Source organism: Schistocerca gregaria, chromosome 7, assembly GCF_023897955.1.
Source record: "Schistocerca gregaria isolate iqSchGreg1 chromosome 7, iqSchGreg1.2, whole genome shotgun sequence".
Classification (NCBI taxonomy): Eukaryota; Metazoa; Arthropoda; class Insecta; order Orthoptera; family Acrididae; genus Schistocerca; species Schistocerca gregaria.
Window position 1 is genome coordinate 157182004 of NC_064926.1, and position 14570 is coordinate 157196573.

General features: G+C 39.1%; 1 protein-coding gene across 1 annotated transcript in view; it reads right to left on the reverse strand.

The window, feature by feature from the left end:
• Positions 1-1751: 1751 nt before the first annotated feature.
• The window catches only part of LOC126281908 (uncharacterized), a 1469616-nt gene continuing 1456797 nt past the window's right edge, over positions 1752-14570 (reverse strand). The window contains exon 7 of the mRNA XM_049981233.1: positions 1752-5805. Within this exon, the coding sequence (XP_049837190.1) occupies positions 5669-5805 (137 nt within the window). The 3' untranslated portion in view covers positions 1752-5668. The remainder of the gene's footprint in view (positions 5806-14570) is intronic.

The window sequence follows — 14570 nt, forward strand, 5'->3', positions numbered from 1 at the left end:
CTGTGACATTGTAAAAAAAGTGAGTGCATAAATTCTTGTTTGAAACATTCTTTTAGTGTACGTGGAGTACGTGAATCTGTGTTTTATGTAGTTGTGTTAAGCTGACCGCAATGAACCTCTGTAAATTGTATTGTTTTCTGTAAATAGTAGCACAGACCTAGAAGCAAACAAACCACTCTTTTTCTTAAGCTATCGGGTATATAATCTTCTCTGCAGCAAATTTGTTTCCTTCTGTTAATGTACATAGAATCTGTCCACACTAATGCAACTGAATATGCCTAGGCCAAGCAAATAAGATAATTCATAATGACTTTACACTAGCACTTGTAATATGAATTAAATATTAGTATATGTCAGGAAATATATGTAGTTCTCTGTAGCATCCTGCAAATGCCTCTCATTAGAAATGTGACTGTCGGTTACCTTACGCTCGCACACTGGAAAACAGCATAAGCATCGCCATTGGAATGGTTGTGGAAGAGTGAGTAATTAATCAACAATTGAATTTACATAATACTTCGCATCTCAGGATCTTCCAGAAGAGGCGTAGAAATGAAATTTTGTTTTAATATGTTGAAATCAGTTGTTTATTTCCCTATTCGTTTCATCATCTCAACTTCTTTACGATATATATGCATTGTTTGAGTCATAAGTTTCCTCCTAGCAAAAGCTGTGTAGCAAATGTACGGTTCGTCGCTTTGACGTACAAACATCTTTGAGAAAGGATAATTCTCATTGACTTTGCATTCTGGCCACGTCACAGTCTGTAAACCGTGGGCTTCGTCGCTCGTCTTTCGGGAGCTTGTTCACGTTCGCATCTCCTCTTTTGAAACTGAGCCTCTGTGTTCAAATAATAACTTTTGAACCCGACTTCTGCCACCGAATGCCCCCCCCCCCCAGGCACTGAACATGGCTGACCAATTAATACCACAGTGTCACTAGTAATGTGAAGTTCTGGAGATGACAAACACTTCCGCAAAGCGCAAAACACTGGCATTACTCAGAAGTAACATATGAGATTGGAATTAGTACATTGAATGAAAGCACCATACTACAGTGAAAGTGAAATAAATTGTACCTTATAGGTAAATTTTCGCAACACAAATGTGTTTGTCATTTGTGTTCTACACTGCCTACTAACCTGAAATATCGATGACGCCATCTCTGCCGCCGCTTGTCTAGAAAGTACTGCACTTAAATCTTACCTGGACTACTGTGAAGTTATTATTAAAGACAAACTATAAGTGCTACTTCTTTGTAGATACTGATATCGGTGAATTGAACATATCTTACGAAGAAAGTTATGTTTATTCCCAAGTGGAGGTGTGGGACATACGGTGGATTTCGTGAATAAAGGAAGAGGTGACAGTCAGCCTGGTACCGTGTTTTGCCAGTGATACTTAGATGTGTGGTTCAGGCTGGTGCATAGTATTCCCGTACACCACACGACTTCCTTTGTCGCCATTTCTACATACATTGTCGAAAGAGAGCAGATATGTGTATAAATATTGTACTGTATATGTCTGAGCGATATTCATATTTATATATTTACACGCCATAACAAAAGGGGGCTGCAATGTAAGTAAATTATATTAATGTACAATTCAGAGCAGAAGGATCTGCCGGCATTTGTGGCACATTACCCAACATATACACAAAAAAATAAACAAAATGTATTATTGCCACAACGGTGACAACCTCGCTTTTCCCGGAAACAGATTTATTCAAAACTGAGAAATCAGTCACTTAAAAAACTTATTAACGTTGTTTATTGTACTGGTCATTTGTGTTACAGATATGAAAATACAGTCATACAAAATACAACTTTCTAGAAATTTGCTCGTATAAAGGTACACACACATCTCAGCAAAACTGTAACTTAGAGAAGGTAGACAATGTCTTTTACAGGAAAACAGAAGAGAGAGAGAAAAGTTCACCTCGAAGATGCGTAGGTAATATGAAATATCCCTGTCACAGTTGCGCCTAGGGCGGAATATTTGGATGCCAACAGATCAAGTTGAAATGTTTATTTTATATAATAGAAAGTCTTCTTTCATTCTTTTTAATATCATCTCCCTTCTCCACTTAGCATTTTCTTTTATTGTGCTAACAAACTGCTTCACAACAATCTGCAGTTATGCCTTAGTTACATATGCGAAGTTACATCGTGAGGAAGTCTGAAAAAACAGTAAACGTTACACAATGACTCAACAGTTCTTCTCGTTCTGCTAAACAAAATTCTCAAAACAGTTTCTGATTTTTGATAGAGAAATACTCTTCATTTCATAAGGAATCTACTTCAGTTCTCACTAGTGTTGTGTTTAAACGCTAGTGTATCACACTACAGCTCAAAAAACTACGAGGCCCGTTCAATAAGTAATGCTACGTTTTATTTCTGACAATTTCGGTTGAAAACAATGCGGAATTTATTGTGGAATCGGGGAATATTCCTGCTTCAGCTCGTATAGTTTCAAGAAGATCCGACAGATGACAGCGCTATATTCAGCCATCAAAATGGCGTCTGTAAAGTATGTGCGTTCCAAGCTGAGTGCGGTCTATGAGTTTCTTTTGTCGGAAAACTAGAGCATCGGAGATATTGATAGGCGCTTGCAGAATATCTAGTTACACCTGGGAACAAGGTGGCGCATAGCTCTACAATCTGCCGTCTGACCTCCGACCGCACACAGCTGTGACTCCTGCAATGTTGGAAAGTGCTGACACTCTCATTCGAGGTGATCGACGAATCACAATCATCGTTGCTGAACTGGCCGTGTCTGTTGGTAGTGCTGACACTCTTATCCTCCATTTGCGGTACTCATACCTGTATATCCGATGAGTTCTAGTCGCCTAATATAAGACCACAAAGTGGTAACACGCGGGCATATAGGACCTCCCAATGATGTAGGGTAAGACCGTCGCACTTAACGGAGAGTATGTTGAAAAATAGGATTTCGTAGCCAAATGAGTGGGGAATAGTATGGTGTACTGGAATCCTGAATAAAACCAACCTGCTTTCATGAAAAGAACAGTGTAGCATTACTTATTGACCGAACCTGGTATGTTACTTAAATTGCTTATCTGTAAGCGGAACTGAATATTTTTAGAATATGACTTTGGCAAGCAATTGCGTATTTCCAAAATAATTAAAACGCCTAGGATTGTGAACTAGAGCATCTGCTAATTGGAATTACTCTCATAGCTGAATGCAGTGCGTTTATGTACTCGTATAATAATGCTACTCATATTGTGGTAATGATTTTGAGAAAATGCCTTAAATATCAGGAAACTGGAACATTGATAAACCACGAAGTAAACATTTTGGAAGCGAAACTCATTTAGAAAGACAACATTCTAATTAGAATTTTAAACACTCCAAATAGCAAAACATTCTGCACAGTCTTCGTACTTATTTGTTGGGCTCTTTCCAAATCACCAGCCTACCATTAACAGAGAGCATCGCTTAAAGATACTGCAGTTGATACGAATTGATGTGAGTCTGTAAATTTGTTGCAGATTCTGAATGCTGCCGTAAGTACTATCTGTTACCTTCTCAGTAGCGGAGAGCTCGTTTTGTTCCAAAAAAAATAGTGGTCCATGAACTGTGACTTGTACAAGGTAGGTTTAGTGTACACTTTATAAAACAAGTGTCCTTTTCGTCACGCCTTCTGCACTGCCACTACGCAGACTGTATCTAAAATAAATGCTAGGAACTATTTTTGTAGCAAGTCCTTGACTGCTCATTATATAATTATGTTTTTTTATTTTTATATTTTAATGACGAAGTTGCATGATTACTTTCTTTCAATAGGTTTCCACCAACCTGTAGTCATCAATAGTCTGTCAATAGATAAAAAGAGGTAACAGAAAAAAAACGATTATACAATCTGAAAAATCTGCGAAGTAACTATCCACTTAATTTTTCTTCTTTTGGGACAGCAGCGTAATGTAGGTGTGATAATGACATGTTTATTAGAGTAGATGTACCAAACAGGTGCTTGTAATAAATAATCTTTATTTACGACAGGCTGTTTCGGTTTTATCGGCATTTTCAAGTACTTCAACACTGATCTGGCGTCCACTTATGTTGTTAGTGGACTGTCTTATTATTGTCACTGTTTGAATAAGATGCTAAATGGCGTCAGTATGTTGAAAACATAGCGTCGTAATATTGGAACTGTCAAACTACTGTCACATCGTAATTGACATTTTATTTTCAATATACTGACATCATTTACCATCTTACTCAAACACTGACAGTTATGACAGTCCACTAACGACATAATATGGGCATCACATCAATTCAGACGTACTTGAATATGGCAAAAAGCCGAAAGGGTCTGTCCTAAATGAAGATTACTTATTATAAGCAGCTGTTTAGTGCATCTACTCTAATAGTCATGTCGCTATTTACGTAATGATAAGAAAGAAAAAAATCACATCTGAAGGCACATGTTACAAGCGTTTCCATTGCGTTGTCTGCAACCCTGAAGGCAGCGGTAGGTAGACCTCGAGGTTTTTTAGGAGCTGTGAAATCATCTCTTTGTCTACTGGTATGTGCCTTCATTCGTAAAAGGAATATTTCAGGCGACATACTTTATATTTACATCTGATTCTCCAGTTACATGATGTGATTGTTTCATAAAAAGCTATAAAAGATAAAAGAATGTAATCGGTCTCTTAATCTCAATGTAGTATGTCATTTTCCCCAAATTCTAGAATTACAATTCAGTTTTGCACTAAAAATTACAGACCACTGTTATCAACATACTGTGCAATGGTTAATAAAGACTGTAATGAACTGCGAGGTGTAGGTAGTATCAAGTTCCAATGCAAGTAAATAACGCGAAAGAAGTCTGCCAATAGATAGGGAAGTCAGTGTTGCCTAACAGCATAAATATTCCGCCACTGACACAATTTTCTAGGAATTTACTTGTACAAACGTCCCAAAACAGTTGTAAAATGCATGGTACATAATGTCTTTCAATAGTGAATAAAAAGAGGGAAGCATGTATATCATCAAGACGCTTTGATTCCGCCACATACCACAGTCACCTTAGCACCTTATCAATGTTGTTTAGACGCACAAGGTTATCTTGGCAAGTTAATTTGACATGATCGAATTTATTCCTTCACTTTTTTCTCGTTAACGTGCTGACAGACACTTACTCAACAACCAACATTTGAGCCTTAGTTTCATATGTTCACACAGATGTAAGTTGCGAAACAATCACCACAATGCAGAGTATTTCCGAAAAGGATGAAATGCATGTTCTCACACTATTTTACTTCTTAATGCATTTTTAACTGTCAGTATGCAAATCTTGTCTGCACTTAAAGCTAGGAACAATTTCTGTAACAGGTGAATCACTGGTTGAAAGTCAACTTTTTTGCACTGTTACAAATGATTGTTATCAACGTTCTGTGGGACAGTTAAGAAACATAGAAACGAAATGGGATGCTAGTGTTTCAGTCATGTCACACGCGAGAAGTCAAGTAAAAGACATGAAAGAGATCTGTCATAGACGGTGAAGTCAGTGTTGGCTAGCTGGCAAAAATATTCCACCAGCAGTGTCTTTCACAGTGAGTCAGTCTTAGCGCCGAGCATCCTCTCCAAGTCACTGTAGGTATCAGGCCGACTCAGCGGGACGTCGGTGCAGACTTCGACGTCTCAGGAGGCTGTGGCTGACACCCAGGAGCGCCACCAGCAGAAAACGGCGACGCCGAGAAGCGCAGTCCCCGGCTGCCCCCATATCCGGACAGCGAATGACGTAGACCCGGCGCCCTGCATCGCTTCTGTGTGCTCACCTGCAACATCAGCAGAAATGGTGAAATGCGACGTGATCACAGAGAGGGATACATCTACCCAGTATTTAAAATTCCTAGAATTTAATCTCAACGATCTTGCCCATTTGAGTCAGTTTCGATCTACAAGATCATCATCAGCCATACACTATGTGATCAAAAGTATCCGGACACCTGGCTGAAAATGATTTACAAGTTCGTGAGGCCCTTCATCGGTAATGCTGGAATTCAGTATGGTGTTGGCCCACTCTTAACCTTGGTGACAGCTTCCACTCTCGCAGGCATACGTTCAGTCAGGCGCTGGTAGGTTTCTTGCGGAATGGCAGCCCATTCTTCACCGAATGCTGCATTGACAAGAGGTACCGATGACGGTCGGTGACGCCTGGCACGAAGTTGGTATTTTAAAACATCCCAAAGGCATTTTACGTATAGGATTCAGGTCAGGACTCAGTCCAGGCCAGTTCATTGCAGGGATGTTATTGTTGTGTAACCACTCTGCCACAGGCTGTGCATTATGAACAGGTACTCGATCGTGTTGAAAAATGTAATCGACATCCCCGAATTGCTTTTTAACAGTGGGAAGCAAGAAGGTGCTTAAATCATCAGTGTAGGCCTGTGATATGATAATGCCGCGCAAAACAACAAGGGTGTAAGCCCTCTCCATGAAAAACACGGTCACGCAACACCACCGCCTCCGAATTTTACTGTTGGCAGTACACACGCTGGCAGATGACATTCACCGGGCATCCGCCATACACACACCCTACCATATTATGTATCGTGATTCGTCCCTCCACACAGCGATTTTACACTGTTCAATCGTCCAATCTTTACGCTCCTTACACCGAGCGAGGCGTCTTTTGCATTTACCGGCGTAATGTGTGACTTATGAGCTGCCGCTCGACCATCCAAGTTTTCTCACCTCCCGCCTAACTGTCATACTACTTCCTGTGAATCGTGATGCAGTTTGGAATTCCTGTGTGATGTTCTGAGTAGATGTCTTCCCATCACACATTACGACCGTCTTCAATAGTGGGCAGTCTCTGTCAGTCAACAGACGAGGTCGCCTGCACGCTTTTGTGCTGTCCGTGACCCTTCACGTTTCCACTTCACTATCAAATCGGAAACAGTGGACCTAGGGACGTTTAGAAGTATGGAACTCTCGCTTACAGACGTATGACACAAGTGACACCGAATCACCTGACCAAGTTCGAAGTCCGTGAGTTCCAAGGAGCACCGCATTTTGCTGTCTCACGATGTATAATGACTACTGTTGTTATTAATATGGAATACGTGGCAGTAGGTGGCAGCATAATGCAACTAATGTGAAAAAAGTATGTTTTTGGGGGTGTCCGGATGCTTTTGATCACATAGTGGATCTGCCTCGCAAGACAGATATATATAATATAAAACAGTATTGTAGCCAAGATGGATTAACATGACAGCCTATTGTAAAGGGAAGAGATACTTTATTCAATAAAAAACATGAGACCGCAGACGCAGAGGCAGTGGCTAAGATCGCGTCATATTGGTATTGACAGCTGAAATCAGCTTGACAGGAGCACCTGGAGGGCCAGTTTCACACTGTGCTCTGTAGATGGGGTTGTCCATGGACTTCCACAGGCCGCTAAGATGACCCTTCCGTTGGGCAGCGACAATGGATGCTATGGACGCTTTTCGCGTCTAGTACAAAATTAAATCTTACCTCAAAATTAAGAAACGCGCCTTCGATATCTGCATTAGTTTATAAGTTACTGTAAGCTAACTTCCTGAATTGTAAAAGTGAAAATCTACCAATTTACTATGAGATTGCAACAAACGAGGGGTCTACGGATACGTCTTGTAAAACTGTATCGCACTGTGATGATCGATTCATTGAAATTATTGACATATTGAAATGATAGGGAGAAGAGTGCATTTCCACAATTTAAAGCAACTTTCCTTACTAAATAAATATAGAAACGTTAAAAGTAGCAGCACTATTCTAAATTTAAACTTTACATATATAGAAATTATTTAAATTGTTTGTTAAGGTTTACACATATAAATCCAGAAACGGAGGATAACCAAAAAAATTATTGTTTATAAATAAACTATGGAATACAAATGAAAACTTATAACAGCATAATATTTCTCTGAAAATTTCCGTGCGATTGATGTATGTTATGTGTATAAACATCGTCAAAAGATTAGTAGAATTGTATGATACACAAACACTAATGATCCGTAGTATAGGGTCACCATCACTATACTTTGCACGCTGTTGATGATCATAGACACTGCCGGAAAAAAAAATAGTACAACTTTTAGGGGTTTCCAATTAACTCAGTAGCTAATGATGCAAGATAGGGGTCCATCAAATGATTGCATTTACAGATCAATAGCGCAAGCGGTTCTGAGGTACAAGGTATCGACCCATGTTGCAAGATACATTTCAGTACGTGGCGCTCACTTTGCCATCCTCTCGATCGTAAAAATGTCAAATACTGAACTGGGGTACGTTATGCCGCGCCTGCTCGAGCCGTTCACGTCCTCCTATAAACAATGTTGGTTTACTAGTCGCGCAAGTCACTCCTCCATTATTTCTCCTTACTTCATCGACTGGCGACAAGTACGGAAATCGTGCTGTCCAGGGAGGTTACTGCGTGTCTAACAGAGCACGTTGGGTTTCAATGGAACAACACATCACCTTCCGGTTGCAAAAACGGCAAAGGACAGGTCTAGCAACATTCTGCACCTACCGAACGCCGGATAGTATCTCCTCCAGAAACAACAACGGTGAACGAGAGTTGTATTTTATCAAACCCCAGACCAGAAGGCCTAGGATGGGGTCAGATGGGGGCAGTGTGTCTTGGATCAATGAACTCTACTAAACAGCGCTCAGCAGGTGAACACCGTACGTGCAAAAGACAATCACTTGCACTCAGGCAAAATCTGTTTTCATCGCTGAAAAACACGGCGCACCATTCCACCTTCCAAGCCGTGCACGTCGATGCTTTGGCGTGGGTAAAAGACGGGAATCATTCCTAATAACCGGTTCGCAACAGTTCATGTAGACACGTCTGGACTCACAAGCCCTCTTACCCTGTACTGTGGTAGCTGACGATCTGCCATTGCTGCCCTTAAAATACGACAATACTAAGTTCGTGATAATGTAAACCTGACCACTGATACCAGCGTCGCTGCACGACTGACAGAGTGAGTCCAACTTGTGTGACAGTTCTTCGAAAGGACCGACCTGCCACTCGAAAAGCCACAATTAGACCCTTTTCAAACTCAATGGCTTGACTGTAGGAAGTAGGAGTCCGTCTCCACGGCATGGTTCCCGGCATGCTTCGCGCGTTTGCACCACACCGAACCTTCTGGCTGTGAGCATTCTCCATTAAGGGGAATTCGGGTAGCTCTGCCACTACACCACCTGTTGGAGAGCGACGGTGCAAGTATTATCAGTATATCCAATATCCGCCAAGTGGCATATGTCGTCATCTGATCAAATTCGATGTCGTCCTTCCGTGTGTACTAATGTTTTCCGGCAGTGTATGTCTAAACCGATTATAAAATTTAAAAAAAAAATGCTATTAAAGACTGTTTTAAACTCAGCAAAGGGAATTAATTCAGCACTATTCTCTATCTGCACCCATATTTTAGCTACCTCACACTTTATGACCGAGAGAATATCCTACACCATTTACATTTCTCCCCTGCCTTGTCCCATTCGCTAAAGGAGCATTAGTAAGATGATCCCTCCCTGCAACATTAGCCGACTCTTCTTGGTGTCGGCCACGTGGCATACACGCCTATCATCCCTTAGTAACGACATAACCTTAAACACTAGTGTTGGAGCTAGAGTGTAAATTTTCCTTTTTTAATAATAGTGGTGGAAAGATATGGCTTCAGTTAACCTTGAACGTTTTGGTGAGGTGGTGAAGTGTTTGCTACAACAGTTCATAAAAGTAATTCGATAACCGTATTTTCACTTACGGAATTATTGATACCGGTTATCACGTGTTTTTGAGGTAAAGTGATGACACTGGATAAATCCAATAGGGCAAAATAATATCGGACGTAAGTAAAACATCTAGAAATTTATATTAAGTCGTCTTAAGCATGCCCCAAATACACTCCGTCACCCTGATGCACTTCATCATGTTTTCTTCGCTATCCAAAGCTCAGAAGCGAAACTTAAGTAGAAACCAAACACCAACACTATAAAACATGAAGGAGAACGATATACCATAATTTACAAGCTAGTTACAGTTTCCAGAATGGGATTTTCACTCTGCAGCGGAGTGTGCGCTGACATGAAACTTGCTGGCAAATTAAAACTATGTGCCCGACCGAGACTCGAACTCGGGACCTTTGCCTTTCGCGGGCAAGTGCTCTACCAACTGAGCTAGCGAAGCACGACTCACAGCCCCTACTAACAGCTTTACTTCTGCCAGTTCCTCGCCTCCTACCTTCCTAACTTTACAGAAGCTCTCCTGCTGACCTTGCAGAACTAGCACTCCTGAAAGAAAGGAAATTGCGGAGGCATGGCTTAGCCAGAGCCTGGGGGATGTTTCCAGAATGAGATTTTCACTTTGCAGCTGAGTGTGCGCTGATATGAAACTTGCTGGCAGATTAAAAGTGTGTGCCCGACCGAGACTCGAACTCGGGACCTTTCTCTTTCGCGGGCAAGTGCTCTAGTTACAGTTTAATAATTGAATTAGCTGTATAGAAAAATTCGTTTTGGGCTTCAAATGTAAAATCGTTTCTACTCCAGTTAACTAGCCCAAAAGTAATTTACCTTCTCGATACCATTAATACCTGTCTATAGGGTCGCTGTTTTTGAGAAGTAAGCAAATATCAATTTATTTTATAGGTGGTCGTGATATTTCATAGCTATTAACTTCGTTTGGTACTGAATGTAAATATGGAAATATGTTTACAACTTAATTTGTTGTTCTACGAAATAAACGGAAATTGTATACAAGTCAGAACAAATAAAGATCCATTGTAGTTTGCAATCTAAAAAATACTGACATATTCTAAGGAAACTTAGTGAATGTCCAGAAATATGATACACGAGGGATGGAACTTTAATAGTGACAGCTATTTATTGACAGCTCGTACAAAATAGATACGTGTTTCAAAGTCTTACTGACCTTCAAAGTACTCACCAGCATTATCTATAACTCGTTGCCAACGATGTGGAAGTCTAGGATACACTTAGCAGTGCCAGTTGTGTTAACAGTTCGAGCGGCGCGGTCTTCTGCACGACGTATTTGTAGCAGGTCTGAAGCGAATGCACGACGAATTTTATTTTTGGAACACAACCTACGGCCAGCTTAGAGAGAGAAGTGATGACACTTTCTGCAGGACCTGACCATCATTTTACTGGACAATGCTCAAGCACGTACAGTGCAAGCTATTGCTCACAGTTTGCCTCATGGGGCTACTAAGTGCCATACCACTTACTGCACTCCCCTGACTTAAGCCCTCGTGAGTTCAACTCGAGTTCTAAACTGGAGGAAACACTTCATGGCATTCTCTTCCGAACTGCTACAAATTCATCGGGCAATAGACCAAGCAACTCGAACTGTCAACACAACTGGCACCAATGCTGGTGACTACTTTGAAACACGTTTTTATTTTGTACGAGCTGTAAATAAATAGTTGCCACTATTAAAGTTCCAATCCTCGTTAATTCAGACTGCAGATAATCAGATGGATATTATTACTATATGGAATATTCTGAAACAGAAGAAAGGACAACCAGTAGTTGCACAAGATACAATTAAACTAAAAAACAATGTTTTCACTGATGACTGACAAGCTGTGAGTATTTTTAATAATCACTTTCTGAAAGAAGCACAAAAATAAGATTAAATGGTTAAAATGAAGAAGCAACAGAACACATTATAAATGTCATTCCACAAAACTGTGAACAACTAGAAGTATCACCAACATCCTTAAGTGAAATTAATAGAATTAAAGAAGTTCTCAACAAATATCGTGTGGTGTTGATAGAACTTCCAACAGCCTTCATAAGATCTGGTCTAAGTGATGTTGCTAATTAAAAGGATAATGTATCACTGGCACAGGGAATTTTTTGCAGACAGATTAAAAAATGACGTCGTTGAGCCTCTTAATAAACAACTAACAAAATTTAAATAATTATCACTCACTTCCTTTACTGACGGCTTTTTCCTTTATTGACGTCGTTTTCCAAAGTATTCGAGAACGTAATGCGCTTAAGATTAGACTGCATGTGACTTGAAAGAATTTACTTAGCAATCACGTTTTGAATTTCAAAAGGGTGGCTCAACTGAGAACGCTATTTATACATCCATTCACCAAACATTATAAGCATTACACAATAAAGCATCGGCGATTTGTATTTTTTGTGATATTTCCAAGACGTTTAACTACAAAGATCATGTTACATAAGTTTTAGGGAATTGATGGCTTTGGAAACAGCTGCTGTAAATCACACTTGACAAACAGAATGCAGAAATAATAATTGAACCAGTATTGTAAGGAGAACAAAATTTTAATGGCTGGAAACAAATGATGAACGGAGTGTCAAATGTGCAAACTTGGGTAATCTCCTATTACTTATTTATATAAATTATCCAACTGACATCTGTCAAGCAGAATTGACACTTTTTTCGAAGTCAATGGTGTTGTAATATCACTTCCCCAATAAGGAGAAATTTCTTTAAATCTAACCTAAATTGATTTAATGTGGACAGCTCCTTATACTCCATACATTAATTTTTATTTAAGACAGGGGTGTCAGCTACAGCTGAAGAAATCCGATTATCTAGGGTTTTTTTCGTGTTAATTTAACGTCTTCAAACCACTCAAAATAACCAGTTTGAGAAATAACCGACTTTCGGTGTTTTATTGCTGTTATTTCTTATAGTAAACGCTGAAATCGAACAAAGATCGAAAAATTTTGATTCTTTCAGTTTTGATTAGAATTGAAACATTAAATTAAGTACACAAATAAAAGAAAACGCAATCCGTCCACCACAGGGTGCTTTTCTCTAAAAATGATAAGTGGTTGAATATAACCAGAAAATTATTGGAATTCTCCTACACTTCTAATTTCCTGAAATTCTGCTCAAGAATAATATATTAATCGGGAATCATACCACTATTTGGGCATTACGAATAGTTAGTGCGAAAGGGTGAAAACTGAGGATCAAGATCTATTTCTCGTGTTAACGTGTCCGTTTTCGGGTGCTACAAACATACAAAGGCATATTACGTAGACACAGGAAGCAAATCAGTTACTTTCTGTTTTTATTGTATACTATGAACGAATTGTTGTAAATTTTTAATTTATTAATGTAACCATAATTTCGTTCCCCTTTTATTATTTCATATATATGTCACTTCGGCGACGACAGGAAGAGACTACAGTACAGATCAAATGGCGGCAAGAATTGCACGCTGCATATAGAGACATACCTTAATCAACGACACACTGCAATAAAGACATTATTGTCTCAGTAATTCTGTACGAAATTTTATTATGTGTGTTTGTTGCTCTTTTCTGTCGGTATTATTATTAATATGAGTATTATGATTAATATACCACGGATAGCTTTTCCCATTTTCTATAATACCGCAATATTTCAAACCAATGTAAATTACAAGAATAAAATTTTTAAAAAATGTCTATTTAAAAATGATAAACCTTATCACTAGTGCTGTTCCTTGCGCGGTTACTAAAAGAAAAGAAAAAAAACACCTGTTGTAACTGAGACCAAACAGATACCGAACACTACCGATTATTCAGAAATGAAATACCAGCATTGGTTTCAACCGGTCGGTTTTTTCCCATCCCTAATTTAAAATTTGTCAGCCTTTGGGAAAGAAATGCAGTTTCTAAGTACCCTTATTTGAGTAGGAATGGAAAAGATATATGTTTGTTAATGTTAAAATTAATCATGTATATACTTCCTCTCAGCCTGTAAAGCTGAAAGTCAAGACAACCGAAATTTGCCGATGCCGTGTAAACGCAAACAAGTGGGTTTTTCATGCATGGCTGCTCCGTGAGAAGCTGTGAAAAGATAGGCCTATGCTACAAAGATAAAACGTATTTTTTCTAAGCTTGTTTTATACAACAGAGAATAGTGATATACAAGAGTCAACTATTACTGTCGTAAACAGAATTTTATGCTACCATCTAGAGTTACGAATTGGTTTAGAAGTCTATTTAATCTGCTTTTTACGTACTCACCTTTATATGCACTGCTTCTAAGGACTTTGCCTAGAACTATATCCCGTTTTCGTATTCCAAATATGATTGAGAATTATCGGAAATTTTTAGAGGGTTACCTCCTCCCTTAATCTGCTTTTCGTTTTTGTTTACTACCGACATTCATCTTTATAAAGTGATTGTTAATTTTCTTAGAACTATATGGAAAAATATGTAGGTTTTGTTTCTATATTTTCATTTTTATGTATTGCTTATGACTAAATTTCAGTCTTAGTGTGAAATTATCAATCGAAAGATCTACTTTATTTGTGATTGTTCAAAGATTTGCTAAGTATCAGACTCAGCAGGCTCAACTTTTATAGCTGTATACATGCATTTATGTATTCTATTTTTCTTCTAATTTCCACCAATAACACCCCCTGCAGAAATACACCACACTTTCTTTAAAAAGCACCCTGCATTTATTGAGAATCGTGGCCTGTTAAGTCATTCGAAAATTGGGCCAAGCTGGCTTCATCCTCCTTGATAACCCTTTAAAAGAAACCTCTACAGAGAA